At 38.5% G+C, this 16,336-nt stretch overlaps 1 protein-coding gene across 1 annotated transcript in view; it reads right to left on the reverse strand.

Moving 5' to 3' along the window:
* TEX15 (testis expressed 15, meiosis and synapsis associated) overlaps positions 1-16,336 on the reverse strand; it is a 78,407-nt gene that overhangs the window by 43,905 nt on the left and 18,166 nt on the right. The window contains exon 3 of the mRNA XM_027962577.2: positions 2,654-2,792. Coding sequence (XP_027818378.2) covers positions 2,654-2,780 — 127 coding nt within the window. The 5' untranslated portion in view covers positions 2,781-2,792. The remainder of the gene's footprint in view (positions 1-2,653; positions 2,793-16,336) is intronic.

Below are 16,336 nucleotides of genomic sequence, written 5' to 3' on the forward strand. Positions count from 1 at the left end.
CTGATACAATAGGGCTTAAGCCTGCCATTTTACTGTTTATTTTCCCCTCAGTTGTTCAATTCGCTATTTCACTTTTTCTGCCTTCCTGCGGGTTACATGAACATTTTGAAAATTCCATTTTGATTTATCCATAGTGTCTTTATAAACAACTTTTAATTCTGACTTAACTATGTGTACATGTGCTCGTGTCCAACTCTTTGTGACCCCATGAACTGCAGACCACCAGGCTCCTCTGTCCTTGTTCCAACTGTCAAACAAAATTAGAAAACTCAAGAGGGGAACTGTCTATTGTATTTCCCTGTATTTCTCCTCTCCTTTGTCCCTCCTTCATTCCTAATGTTCCCAGCTTCTTTTGTCATTTTCTGCTTGGAAACTTTGCTTAGCCATTCTACACCAAGATTTACTAGTGAAAAATTTTGAGTTTTACTTCATTTGAGAATGTCTATTTCAGTTCTACTCCTGAGGATATTTTTCTGGGTATAGTTCTTTTCTTTCTGCACTTAAAAAATGTTGTGCCACTTCCTCTGGGCTCCATGGTTTCTAATGAAATATCTGCCATTCAATTTTTCCCCAATAAAAACATTAGGTTGCTGTCAAGATTTCTCCTGTTCTTAATTTTCAGAAGTTTGATTATGATGTGCCTTGTGATGGACTTCTCTGGCTTTATCCTCTTTAGGGTTCATTCGACCTTCTGATTGTATGTTGTTGTTTAGTTGTTAAGACATGTCCGACTCTTTGCGACCCCATGGACTGTAACCTGCTGGGTTCCTCTGTCCACAGGATTTTCCAGGCAAGAATACTGGAGTGGGTTGCCATTTCCTTCTCCAGGGGATCTTCCCAATCCAGGCATCAAACACACATTTCTTGCATCTCCTGCATTGACAGGCAGATTCTTTACCACTGCACCAGCTGGGACTGTATAGGTTTATGCCTTTTGCCAAGTTTGGGGAACTTTCAGACAGTATTTATTCAAATGCTCTTTCAGCTCTATGCTCTGAAGCTCTGAGAACAAAGAAATTAGGTCTTTTATTATTGTTCCACAGGTTCCTGAGGCTCTGTTATTTGATGTCTTCTCTGTTGTTTAGGCTGGGTAATTTGTTACTGTATCGTCCAATTCACTACTTCTTTCCAAAATCTTCTCAATTCTTCTCTAGAACCCATCCAATTAGTTTTTATTTCAATTATTGCATTTTTCAGTTCCAAAACTTCTACTTAGTTCTTTATTACATTTTTCATTTCTTTCTTGCAATTTTCCATTTGTTTCAAAAGTGTTTGTGATTGGTTGTTTAAGCATCATTAGAATGACTTTTTTAATTGGTAGAAATGATGACTGGTTTAAGCCTTGTCAGATAATTTCAACATCTGTTTTATTGTGTTGCTGGCATTTGTTGATTCTTCTTTTCTCATTCAAGTTGAGATTTTCCTGATGGGTGGTAAGATGATTTTTTAAATATTTTGGTCATTTGGGATACTGTTGGAGAAGGAAATGGCAACCCACTCCAGTATTCTTGCCTGGAGAATCCCATGGACGGAGGAGCCTTGTAGGCTACAGTCCACAGGGTCGCAAAGAGTCAGACACGACTGAGCGAAGAGACTCTAGATCATAGTCAATCTTCTGTGGTAATAAGCCTCTACTAAGACTAAGTCACAGGGGTAACTGTGCCTGTAGGAGAAGGCTGGGGGTGGGGAGACTAACTCTTTATCACCAGGAAGTACTGGCTCTCCACAGGGTCTCCACTGACACCCTGGTGGTGATGGGGGTGAGGGTTGGGGGTGGGTCGGAGTGGGGGAAGAGGGGGGTGGGTGGGGTTGGGGCGGCGCGGGCGACTGTCTTGTTATCAGGAGAAGTCAATGCTCCTGACTCAGCCTCCACTGACATTGTGGGAGGGGGACCACTACCCTGTTACCGGTGTGTGTGACAGAATCTCGGCTCCCCTCCTGGTCTTCACTGACTCTCCTCCCACCGAGTGTCTCATCCCCACTGGCAACTCATCACCACAGGGCAGGAGCAGAAATCCACAGACACTGCGGGGACAGCAGACAGGGGGCCATATGATGGTCCATGCAGGGAAAGGCACTGGCATGGGCGGAGGTGGAGGCGGACGTTTCGGCCCTCCATTCACACTTTGCTGAGAAAAGGAAGAGACACTCTGCTGTTTCTTCCTCCAGGTGTTTTGCAGGAATAGAGTGTTCACTGTCAAACAGGTTGACATTCTAAGTCACCCTACTCCCAGTCCTTGGCAAAACAGAACAGACTTTTCTTAGGGCTTTTTGTGTCTGTAAGAGATGACATTTCTCAGTTGTGGTCATCCAGTTTGAGACATGAAGGAAACAAAAGGAAAATCTGAAGAACTTTATACTATGTCAATACTTAACTCCCAGGGTCTCACACAGGCTCATCTTCCTCTCTCTACCCTTCAAAGTCTTGTTTATGTGTGATATCCAGTGTTTTTAACTGTGTACTTAGTGGGAGTGATAGGAGACATGTGTCTATCTTACTTTGTGTGGGAAAAAAGTACATGCGTGTTTAAGGAATTAAAGGCCTAACTGAAGCTAATTTTATGAAGAGTCAAAATTGAAGATGAGCATAAACTAAGATCAGAGAAATGCAGTAATAGTTATGAAATAATTCCATATTCCATAGAATTATTACCTTTCCCAGCTGTCCTCCTGATCTTGGGAATGGTGAATTTTTTCAAAGGATTAGTTACAAATAAAGGTTGATTGGTTGAGTTCATTTTCCATAGACTCTTGTATTTAGCAATCTCTTTCATTTCCATTTTATTGGTGGCCTAAAATCAACCCAAAGTTATTAAACAAAAGGTCAATAAATAATAAAAGGCAATGGCAGTAAAACTGTTTAAAAGTTCTTATATGGAATTGAATAAAGATATATTCTTAGTCAAACAACAGATTTCAATCTCATTTTGCAGGTTACTCAAAATAAAAATGAATTAACTTTCGATTTTATATACTATTTAAAATATTTTCTAGTTTTTTTTTTTTTTTAATACTCATTTATTTTTTTATTTTAATCTGGCTGCACTGGGTCTTCGTTGTGGCATACAGGATCTAGCTCCTTGTCCAGGGATCGAACCCAGGCCCCATGCATTGGGAGGACAGAGTCTTAGCCTTTGGACCACCAGGGATGTCCCTATTTTGTAGTTTCTAACACATTTTCCTGGAAGTTTAAACCTTCTGTGTTTCTAAAAAGCTTAATAACTCCTGCTGCTGCTAAGTCACTTCAGTCATGTCCGACTCTGTGTGATCCCACAGACGGCAGCCCACCAGGCTTCCCCGTCCCTGGGATTCTCCAGGCAAGAGTACTGGAGTGGGTTGCCATTGCCTTCTCCAAATATCTCCTAAACGACAATATTTATTAACATTTGGTAAAATTCTTGCCAAGTACCTATTTTTTAAAACATTTTTCCTATGGGCTTCTGCGAATTTAACATATTCTCTAGATTAGAATCTTTGGCTTTTGGAAAAACCTTTATGAAGGTTGTAAATCTGCACTGGTATCCCTACAACTGATGGGCAAAAACAGTCAACCGCTATTGTTCCACAGTATCACTACCAATGGATTAAGACATTATACATTGCCATACCACTATCCCTTTTCCTCCTTTCAACCTTTTCCCCAAACATACACACACACATTAAAATTAACCTTCCAAGTAGAACTCAAACACGATCTCAAAGGAAACCTATGGTGCCCACACACAGAGAAATATATGCAAAGATACATTTTTCATGCCATTTCTTAACATGGATCTGGGCCTTCTGAAACCCAGAGTCACAAATATGACATCACATTCCAAATTAAGAGCTGCCAAAATTCTACAGAAGGGTCATAAAGGAAAAGATTCTATAGAAGGTTCACAAGCAGTTACCCTCCCAATCCATACTCCTTCATTCTTTGTGAAAGGTGATCTCTCAATCTCACAAACATGGTTCAAAATAGGGAATGGAATGAGATCTCTAGAAAGAGAAGAAAACCAGCCTTTCTCTCATCCAGTCACATGGAGACACACCAGTGGTGGTGCCTACTAACAAGAATCCCCCTAAGATATACCAGCTCCAGAAATATTTGTCAAGACTTCCATGTTCTTTCATGAGGCAAAAAAGAATAATTTATAGAATAACTCACATTACAAAAAACTCTTTACTGTGATCTATACCTACTCCACACAAAGGTATACAACCATGTTGAATATACTTTACTTGAAGAACTTCATCCTGTGACAATATTTTCTTTAACTACAGTTAAACTGTATTTTCAGTTAAGGTGGGTAATATTTCAGCTGTATGGTTCCTTATAAAATGTTTTTGTAGTAGAATTACAGTAAAGACTTCTGAGATTTACTCATTTTGTTCCTCAGTGCTTGGGATAATACTTAGCCACAAAGTGGCTAAAAAATGTGTGTTAAAAACTGTCTGATGAAAGATGAATATTCAGGGAACAACAGTATTCAACTTTCTTCATTAAGTTGTATCCAACAAGTTTTCAAGGGTAACCTTTCAAGTAAGAATAATACATCTTTAAATTCAACCCAAAAAAATCAGCCACATTAAAGTGATAACAAATTTATAATTTCTTCATGCTCATATATCACAGTCCTATATCCATTTATATTATTTATTTTTACATACAGAGGCAAAGATACATCACACTATACTGTGAAATATACACAACAGTCCTATAATCATCATCTGTATATTTATATATATTGTTTATTTTTCTATATGTAAAAATAAAATCAGGAAGTATGAACCCAGCAGCCTCATATTATGGCTGTCCTATAAGGTTCTGGATTATCTGGCTGAGAGTAAAAAAAAAAAAAAATCAACACTAAAAACATTAAGAATAGTTAATGCACAGGACATTGAACTTGGTAAGTCCTTAACAGATACTAAAATGAATGAATGAATGAACTGAAGATCAAACAAAGAAACCAAAACCAAAAGCTTCCCCTACAACTAAAATGTCCATTCATACAGATCATAAGGGTGTGTATATTATGAACAACTTTAAGCCAAAACACTTAAAGATTATACAAAACAATAAATTCTAGGAAAAATTATTTTACTAAAGTTGTAAGAAGAAATTAACATAATGCATCATCCTATCACATTAAAATGAAGTTGAATCAGTCATTACAAATTGATTCTAAAGATAAAAATAATGATATTAACATATCATAAGCAAGCCAAGTATATCCAAGGATGCAAGAGAGATTTAATATGTATGTTTTATTTACTAATATAAACCTATTGAAGGAGGAAAAAAATCAAGTGATTATCTCAATAAATGAAATCAGCAATCAAATTCAAAATTCACTTATGATTTTAAAAAGTCTTAAGAAAGCATTCATTAACTTGATAAGTTATTTGCCAAAAATTTACAGTAAATTGGTAAATATCCAATGCACTCCTTTTAAATTTAGAATAAAACAAGGATACCACTATCTCTGCTTCCTTTGAACAATGTCCTAGAGGTGCTCATAAGGGCAGAAGACAAGACATAAACAGTATAAAGAAATTAAAAAGCTGAAAGGGAAAGGAAAAGGGCTTGAGAACTTCCGGGAGTGAAAGAGAATGATTTTTGGCTTGTAAGAGAAAGATTAGACTCAAATAATTTGGAGGAGGCAATGGCAACCCACTCCAGTACTCTTGCCTGGAAAATCCCATGGATGGAGGAGCCTGGTGGGCTGCAGTCCATGGGGTCGCTAAGAGTCGGACACGACTGAGCGACGTCACTTTCACTTTCACTTTCACTTTTTACTTCCATGCATTGGAGAAGGAAATGGCAACTCACTCCAGTGTTCTTGCCTGGAGAATCCCAGGGACGGGGGAGCCTGGTGGGCTGCCGTCTATGGGGTCGCACAGAGTCAGACACGACTGAAGCGACTTAGCAGCAGCAGCAGCAACAACACAGATTAAGAATGAATTTTACTTAAAACAGGTAAAAAATCACAGCGGTTCAATTTTTGGTTCTACCATTAATTAGATATGCTGTGTGCAGCAAAAGGTCTAACTTCTCTGAGCCTAATAGTATCCATACCTCACATGGTTGCAGAAGCTGGTACAAAGCAACTGCATACTGTGAACTGTTAACTGATAGCCTGAAGCCTATAGTATGGAACCAACTTACAGAGTTCATCAAGAAGCAGTATTGTGAAGAAGGTTCAAAGTCAAGTGATAATGGTTCTAATTCTCAATCTGCAATTAACCAACTTTATTTCCTCTAACAATTTTCTAGAAAACTTACTTTACTGAATACTTTGTAGTGCATGACTGTGCTGGGATTATGAATCCTAACAAACTTTTCAGAGGCAACTTAGTGGCAAAGGAATAAATTCCTTCTATGTCAAATAGTCTAAAGACAGGCCGTGTAAAGCTTTCTTAAAAGAACATTTGTGCTGAGTTTCCTAAGACTATCATTAAAAATTAAGGACTTGAGACCACTGGTTATGAATTATAGATTACTACACAGACCACCTGGAGAAGGCAATGGCACCCCACTCCAGTACTCTTGCCTGGAAAACCCATGGATGGAGGAGCCTGGTAGCTGCAGTCCATGGGGTCGCTAAGAGTCGGACACGACTGAGCGACTTCACTTTCACTTTTCACTTTCATGCATTGGAGAAGGAAATGGCAACCCATTCCAGTGTTCTTGCCTGGAGAATCCCAGGGATGGGGGAGCCTGGTGGGCTGCTGTCTATGGGGTCGCAAGAGTCGGACACGACTGAAGCGACTCAGCAGCAGCAGCAGCACACAGACCTCCAAAGTCTTCTACCTGATTACTATTCAAAAATCCTTAATCACATAACTTCATATTTCAATTGAATGACTTAGAGAGCCTTAGAGTTATTTATTTACTTGGCAGTGCTGGGTCTTAGTTGCAGCATGTGGGATCTAGTTCCCTGACCAGGGATCGAACCCAGGCCCACTGCATTGGGAGCTCAGAGTCTTAGCAACAGGACTACCAGGAAAGTCCCTAGAGTTTCTTAATAAGACTCAAGTGCTATCAATTAGGTTTCCTAGTATAAAGCAATTAAAGATGACTGTAATACATGAAGCATCCAGTTGGAAAGCTTTTTTCAGTTCTCTTTCAAACTTTCACATTAGCTTGCTAACTTACTTTTAACATCTCTAAAAGTTTACTAATCTCTTTTTAACGAAAAGAAACAATGTCTCAGTTTCAGGATCTTCTGGCAAATGACACTGTTTCATCTAATTTTTACAATTATTTTTTTGATTTTTATAAGTAATACTGATTTTCTACTTACTTTCCACCCCAAGTATACTTAAGTAAACAGTAGGTCTATTATGAAACATTAAAGACATTATTGTAATGGTGATATGCAGGTATAGCAAAGATCATCCCTTTTCCAGTAATCTCAAGAAAGAACATCTGATGAGTAAATAAATGATGAATAAATAGTCTTGGAACTTGAGTCACAAACACATACATTCCAAATTCTTCAGCAGAGTTCTAAATAGTTCAAAGTAAGAATTCTGATTATCTATACATGATAAACTACATACACATTTAATGAGATTAAGTCAAGAATCCCCCAGCTAGGACAATATGATGTTAAGATGAAATATGTTTTAGTCCAACTTTTCATTTTATAGATCAGGGGTTGGCAAACTAGAGCCTGTACATTCAATCCAGCCCACTACTAGTTTTTGTAGAGCTCACAGCTAAACAGTTAAAAAAAAAATCAAGGATAGTTATTTCATGTCACTTGAAAAATTATATGAAATTCAAATTTCAGGATCTGTAGGAAGTTTTACTGGAATATAGCCACTCTTACTGTCTATGGCTGCTTTCCTGCTAGAACAGCTGCTGCTGCTGCTAAGTCGCTTCAGTCGTGTCCAACTCTGTGCGACCCCATAGACGGCAGCCCACCAGGCTCCCCCGTCCCTGGGATTCTCCAGGCAAGGACACTGGAGTGGGTTGCCATTTCCTTCACCAACGCATGAAAGTGAAAAGTGAAAGTGAAGACGCTCAGTCATATCCGACTCTTAGCGAGCCCATGGAACGCAGCCTACAAGGCTCCTCTGTCCATGGGATTGTCCAGGCAAGAGTACTGGAGCGGGGTGCCATTGCCTTCTCCGACTAGAACAGCAGGGTTGAGTAAATATGAGACCCTTGGCACACAAAGACTAAAATATTTACCATCTAGCCCTTTACAGAAAAACTTTGCCAACCCCTGTTGTAAATGAAACAACTAAGTATCAAAGAATCAGGATGATAATAACTAGACTTTATAACTTCCATTTTAGGGTTTTTTCTCCTACATTCCCATTGTTTCAATTATTTCTCCACTGTATCCTGAATTTCATTCCCACCCAGTTTGCTTCTCTGTATCTACCCCCATATTTAACCAGGTTCACACCTGATCAAGTAAAAAGCAAAACAGACAAAACCCGCCAGGGTCAGATTTGCCCCTCTCTCAATCACCATGGGGTCGCAAAGAGAGCGACTGATCTGAACTGAGATCACTTCCTACTTTCTCCGCAATCTACTTCTATTTGTACCTCCATTACTCTACCTAAACAGCAGTCTTCAGTCACCAGTGGTTTCCACATCAATCTCTCATTCACACAGAACGTTTCTGATTCACAGCTTACTTGGCCCCTCTACCTTTGAAACTGGTGACCAGTCTCTTCTTGAAATAAAAGCCTGATTTGAAATAATGCCCTGCCTTTTGTGACTTCATAATCCTGATTTTACAGCTACTGCTCAGGCATGTTTTCTTAGTCTCTTAGCAACTCACCTGTCTTTACCTGGCCTTTATTTTCTTTTAAGTTTTACTTGTATAAGATACATTTAAAAATATTCTCTTAAATTTTCTTTTAGTATTTTGCCAAACTAATCTTTGTAAATAATAAAGATAATACTCAGTGGTTTCAATTAGCATTTCTTTATTAGTGAGATTGAGTCATCCTGTTTATTCTCTGAATCACTTGTTCCAATCTTTTTCTCTTGTTTTTCAGCTAAAATGGTCTTTTAGTTAATGATTTGTACGGACTCTATATACACAGAAATTAACTTCTGTCATCAGTATTGCAGCATTTTTGTCTTTTAGTTTTGTTGACAGCATTTTCCTCCCATAGAAAAACTTTAATTTTTGTGTAGTCTAGGGATGAGATGGTTGCACGGTATCACCGACTTGATGGACATAAGTTTGAGCAAGTTCTGGGAGTTGGTGATGGACAGGGAAGCCTGGTCGCAAAGAATCAGATACGACTGAGTGACTGAACTGAACTGAACTTCTCAGTCTGTTAGTATACTGGATTTTTATATTATCAACAGAAGCATATGAGTTCCAGTTGCTCAATACCCTAACTGACATTCATATTGGCAAACTTTAATTCTTGTCAATATGATGCACATATCTCATTGTGGTTAGTTTGCGCTACTCTGGTTTTTGATGAGATCAGTCATCTCCTGGGAATATTTATTGGTCATTTGATGAAAACCTTTGTGAAATGCCTGTTTAAGTTTTTTCTCACTTTTCTGTAAAGCTGTTTATTCTATTCAATGTATTTGTAAGAAAAGAGAGACTAACTTTTGACCAAGTATACTTGTTGCAAATAATTTCTCCCATGTTTTTAAAACTTGCTGTTACACTTCTTTAAACAAAAAGATCTAATTTTAATGCAGTCAAAATTATAGATTTTCCTTTATATTGGTGCTTTTTCACTTTTGATCAACTTTAAGAAAGAAGTGCTGAAGATGGTTGAGTAAAAAGACCCTGGGCTCATCTCCTCTCACAAGCACACCAAAATAACAACTATCTGCAGAATAACCACTAATAAAAAAAGACTGGGACCTACCAGAAAAGATCTTCTACAGCTGAAGACTTAAAACATGGAACCACATCAAGACCACTAACATCATACTTAACAGTGAAAAGCTGAAAGCACTCCCTCTAAGATCAGGAACAAGACAAGAATGTCCACTCTTCCCATTTTTATTCAACACAGTTTTGGAAGTCCTAGCCACAGCAATCGTGTTTTAAAGAATTTATTCCAAGGCATTTTATGATTTTTAAATCACTACATGGTATACTATGGATTTTTCAAATTTACATTTTATTCACTGCTAATGTTTTAAACGGTGTTGACAATAATAACAGCACTTACTAGTGTTTTAGATACAGATTGATCCATCTAATCCTCATTATATCCCTACGAAATATGCTTTTTCTTTAATTAGAAAAAGAAGTCCAGGGAAGTTAAATTACCTTCCCCAAGTCACAAAGCTAGAAAGTGGTGAATCTGGAATTCAAAGTCAGGCAGTCTGGCATCAGACTGAATGCACTCAACAACTAGGCAAACTGACGTTCAGTGAAACTGACGCCTGCATATTAACTATCCAGAAGCCTTGTTAGGCACCTGTTAGTTCTAATATTTTGACATACGTTTGCATTTTTCCATAATAAAAACAGAACTATAAGAGTGCTTGTTAAATGTGCATGAGTTATCCAAGAGAAACAGCTGCCTGTGGAGAACAGAACACTAGAAAATTTAGGAATGGGGAGGAGGGAGATTTATCAGTTTCTACCTTTATTATCTTTTAGATCTTATCTTTATTATCTTTTAAATGTATATCCTCTAAAAAACTGGAAGACTTCCTTCACTCTTAGTGAAGACTCCCTTCATTCCCTCCCTATAGATACAAAAAAATATATATCTAAGAATAAATTTTAAAATGGCCTGGGCTGATATGAAGACTTGTTAAAAGACTTCAGGGTTATAAAATCTTTGCTTAAAAGGAGAATATCCTCACACTTAATTTTTGAGAAGGAATACTTATTATACTGAATAGGCAAAAATCTTCTCATATTAAGCCTTTAAAGTTGATTCAGTCTTAAAGTGGATTCAACCTTGAAGGTGACAAAAATAATACTAATGGCTATATGGAAGAAAAAACAGAATGATCAAGGAAATTTCAAGAAATGATTGGAGGAGGAAAAATGGCACTGCTGCTGCTGCTGCTGCTGCTGCTGCTGCTAAGTTGCTTCAGTCATGTCCGACTCTGTGCAACCCCACAGACAGCAGCCCACCAGGCTCCGCCATCCCTGGGATTCTCCAGGCAAGAACACTGGAGTGGGTTGCCATTTCCTTCTCCAATGCATGAAAGTGAAAAGTGAAAGTGAAGTCACTCAGTCGTGTCCGACTCTTCACGACCCCATGGACTGCAGCCCACCAGGCTCCTCCATCCATGGGATTTTCCCAGGCAAGAGTACTGGAGTGGGGTACCATTGCCTTCTCCAAAAAAAATGGCACTACTGAATATTAAAATTTAGTTAATAGTTACAGTAATTATAATTAGCTTGATACACAACTACTCAATTAAATCCAGGTTCTATTAATAAGAAAGGGGATGATGAATAATAGGCAACTTGAAACTGTGCCACTGACTCAAAAATAAACAATGGACACTGTGGTCCGGAAAAAGTCCAAAAAATCCTATGACTTTGAAGATGTTAATGTTGCTATTTCACATCAGTAGGGAATCTATGGTATTAATTATGTTAGCGGTTTCTAACTAAAATCTCTGAGAATCACTGCCCTAGAGAAGCTCTTGCATATATCTACCTAGAGGCAAGTAGAGGAACGTTCAAAGCAGCACTGTCACTGAACAACTAAAATGTTTTATTGCCAACCAGCAGATAAACATGTTGCAGTATATATACCAGGAAATAACAACACATGGGTGAAAAGGAATGAACCACAGTCATATGAAACAAAACATCAAATCAAGTTACAAAGATTAAAGCATGATTCCAATTATCAATAGATAATTTCCATAATTGATTAAGTCAAGAAATACTACTAAACCCACACTATCTCTAAGTGTGGAGAAGAGCCAGGAGAGCACCTCTGAGAGTTGAAGCTGGTGGTCCCTAGGAAGTAAAACTAGCAACAGAAGAGACTGGGGCAAGGGACGACTGCTTTTCGGTATATACCTTCAGTCCTGTGACTTTGTAAATAATCATTAATTTGATTACAAGCGAAAGTTAAGAAGTGTCTATAGCTCATATTTTGATGAAAATACAGATGAATATATATACAAAACAGAAACAAGACTCACAGATAGAGAAAGCAAACTTGCGGTTACCAAAGGGGAGAGGGAAAGCAGGAGGGAAAGGAGAAGGGGAAATTAGGGGTATGGGATTCACAAACTACGACACAAGAAAAGGGAACAGCAAAGCACTCCAGCCCATCAACAGTATGGGGTATCAAGGCAAAAAGACAGGACACTGAAAAATGAACTCCCTAATATGCCACTGGAGGTACGTGCCCTATATGCTATTGGAGATCAGTGGAGAAACAACTCCAGAAAGAATGAAGAGACGGAGCCAAAGCGAAAACAACACGCAGATGTGGATGTGACTAGTGATGGAATTAAGTCCAACGCTGTAAAGAGCAATACTGCATAGAACCTGGAATGTTAGGTCCCGGAATTAAGGCAAATTGGAAGTGGTCAAACAGGAGATGGCAAAAGTGAACACTGACATTTTAGGAATCAGTGAACTAAAATGGACTGGAATGAGTGAATTTAACTTAGATGACCACTGTATCTACTACTGTGGGCAAGAATCCCTTAGAAGAAATGGAGTAGCCATCATAGTCAACAAAAGAGTACAAAATGCAACACAAGACTCCAAAATGCAGAACTTGGGTGCAGTCTCAAAAAGGACAGAATGATCTCTGTTCATCTCCAAGGCAAACCATTCAATATCACAGTAATCCAAGTCTATGCCCTGACCAGTAATGCTGAAGAAGCTGGAGTTGAACAGTTCTATGAAGACCTACAAGACCTTCCAGAACTAACACACAAAAAAGATGTCCTTATCATCATAGGGACTGGAATGCAAAAGTAGAGAGTCAAGAAATACCCAGAGTAACAGGCAAATTTGGCCTTGGAGTACAGAATGAAGCAGGGCAAAGGCTAACAGAGCTTTGCCAAGAGAATGCACTGGTCATAGCAAACATCCTCCTCCAACAACACAAGAGAAGACTCTACACATGGCCATCAGCAGATGGCCAATACCAAAATCAGATTTATTATATTCTTTGCAGCTAAAGATGGAGAAGCTCTATACAGTCAGCAAAAACAAGACCGGGAGCTGACTGGCTCAGACCATGAACTCCTTATTGCCAAATTTAGACTTAAATTGAAGAAAGTAGGGAAAAACCACTAGACCATTCATGTAGGACCTAAATCAAATCCCTTATGATTATACAGTGGAAGTGAGAAATAGATTAAAGGAATTAGATCTGATAGACAGAGTGCCTGAAGAACTATGGACGGAGGTTCATGATATTGTACAGGAGGAAGGGATCAAGACCATCCCCAAGAAAAAGAAAATGCAAAAAGGCAAAATGATTGTCTGAGGAGGCTGTACAAATACCTATGAATAGAAGAGAAGTGAAGGCAAAGGAGAAAAGGAAAGATATAAGCATCTGAATACAGAGTTCCAAAGAATAGCAAGTAGATAAGAAAGCCTTCCTCAGCAATCAATGCAAAGAAATAGAGGAAAACAACAGAATGGGAAAGACTAGAGATCTCTTCAAGAAAATTAGAGATAGCAAGGGAACATTTCATGCAAAGATAGGCTTGATAAAGGACAGAAATGGTAGGGACCTAACAGAAGCAGAAGGTATTAAGAAGAGGTGGCAAGAATACACAGAACTATATGAAAAAGATCTTCACAACCCAGATAATCACAATAGTGTGATCACCAACCTAGAGCCAGACATCCTGGAATGCGAAGTCAAGTAGGCCTTAGGAAGCATCACTATGAACAAAGCTAGTGGAGGTGATGGAATTCCAGCTTAGGTATTCAAATCCTAAAAGATGATGCTGTGAATGTGCTACACTCAATATGCCAGCAAATTTGGAAAACTCAGCAGTGGCCACAGGACTGAAAAGGTCCGTTTTCATTCCAATCCCAAAGAAAGGCAATGCTAAAGAATGCTCAAAATACCACACAATTGCTCTCATCTCACATGCTAGCAATGTAATACTCAAAATTCTCCAAGCCAGGCTTCAACAGTACATGAACCGTGAACTTCCAGATGTTCAAGCTGGATTTAGAAAAGGCAGAGGAACCAGAGATCAAATTGCCAACATCTGCTGGATCATCAAAAAAGCAAGAGAGTTCCAGAGAAAATATCTACTTCTGCTTTACTGACTATGCCAAACCACATAGACCACATGGAGTACAACAAACTGTGGGGAATTCTTAAAGAGATGAGAATACCAGACCAACTGACTTGCCTCTTGAGAAATCTGTATGCAGGTCAGGAAGCCACAGTTAGAACTGGACATGGAAGAACAGACTGGTTCCAAATAGGGAAAGGAGACATCAAGGCTGTATACTGTCACCCTGCTTATTTTACTTATATGCAGAGTACATCACGAGAAACACTGGGCTGGAAGAAGCACAAGCTGGAATCAAGATTGCCAGGAGAAATATCAATCACCTCAGATATGCAGATGACACCACCCTTATGGCAGAAAGTGAAGAACTAAAGAGCCTCTGGATGAAAGAGAAAGAGGAGAGCGAAAAAGTTGGCTTAAAGCTCAACATTCAGAAAACTAAGGTCATGGCATCCGGTCCCATCACTTCATGGGAAATAGATGGGCAAACAGTGGAAACAGTGACAGACTGTTTTCTTGGGTTGCACAATCACTGCAGATGGTGACTGCAGCCTTGAAAATTAAAGACGTTTGCTCCTTGGAAGAAAAGCTATGACCAACCTAGGGAGCATATTCAAAAGCAGAGACACTACTTAGATGACAAAGGTCCATCTACTCAAAGCTATGGTTTTCCCAGTAGTCATGTATGGATGTGAGAGTTGGACTATAAAGAAAGCTGAGTGCTGAAGAATTGATGCTTTTGAACTGTGGTGTTGGAGAAGACTCTTGAGAGTCCCTTGGACTGCAAGGAGATTCAACCAGTCCATCCTAAAGGAAATCAGTCCTGAATATTCATTGGAAGGACTGATGCTGAAGCTGAAACTCTAATACTTTGGCCACCGGATGCAAAGAGCTGACTCATCGGAAAAGACCCTGATGCTGGGAAAGACTGAAGCCAAGAGGAGAAGGGGATGACAGAGGATGAGATGGTTGGATGGCATCACCAACTCAATGGACATGAGTTTGTGTAAACTCTGGGAGTTGGCAATGGACAGGGAGGCCAGGCATGCTGCAGTCCATGGGGTTGCAAAGAGTTGAACACAACTGAGCAACTGAACTGAACTGACATATATAGATAAGCAACAAGGATATAATGTATAGGACAGGAAATGATACCCATTAACTTGTAATAACATATTATGGAATATAATCTGCAAAAATACTCAACCACTATGCTATAGACCTATGTACTATTGCTGTATACAATACTATAAATTACACTTCAATTGAAAAATAAGACATAAGGTTATGCCATTAAATATGGTAACAACTTTGATAAGAATCAGAGTATCTAGGAAGAACAGTATAACATCTTTCAGAAAGAAAAAGAGTATTCACTTTGATGGAAAAACATGAATTTCGGTATCATATGTCAAGGAGTTCTCACAGATCCAGGTAACATCCTGAGATTATGGGGGAAGGTTTGTTTTTGTTGTGGTGGTGATTGTTACTGTCATATAAATGTTTATGTTCTTTTGGTATTTGGCTATATGTATCATTTAGTTTTTGGAATACACTTGACATTTTTTATAAGCAATGTTTGTCTTTTGGAATTGTCTAGTTCACTTAATGCTAAATATAAAGTAGTAATATTTTGTATATGAAAGAAAATTAAGGCTAAAAGAACAACAACTATAAGCTAGGATGTAAAAGAAAAGTGTTCACCGGTAAGTGCATTTATTTAACAAAATCTTGAAGAAACAGGGATTAGACAAAGAAGCCTGAACAAAGTTTAAATAAATCTTTTCTCACTACAATTTACCTGGAAAGGAACTCTTCTTGCCATATTCCTACCTGGCCACTATAAGAACTACACACAGTAACAGCTTTTCAATGTAAATGTGTGACTTTAAGGTCACACTCAAGGTCTGGGTTGTCACGCAATTCTTCACTAAGAAGAATGCATGAGGAGACAGTCTGGGACGCTTTAAGCAGGACTGGCTTGTTTCTATGAGATGGAAATACCATGGGTCACAATGTAAATTCAGCAAGGAAAAAAAAAAAACTGGCAGGTAATGTAACAAAAGTTAAACACTAATTATACCTTAGGTTACTGGAAATTTCCTTTTCACGGTCTACTTTTATATTTTATTTTCTAACAATATT

Source organism: Ovis aries, chromosome 26 (genome assembly GCF_016772045.2).
Source record: "Ovis aries strain OAR_USU_Benz2616 breed Rambouillet chromosome 26, ARS-UI_Ramb_v3.0, whole genome shotgun sequence".
Lineage (NCBI taxonomy): Eukaryota > Metazoa > Chordata > Mammalia > Artiodactyla > Bovidae > Ovis > Ovis aries.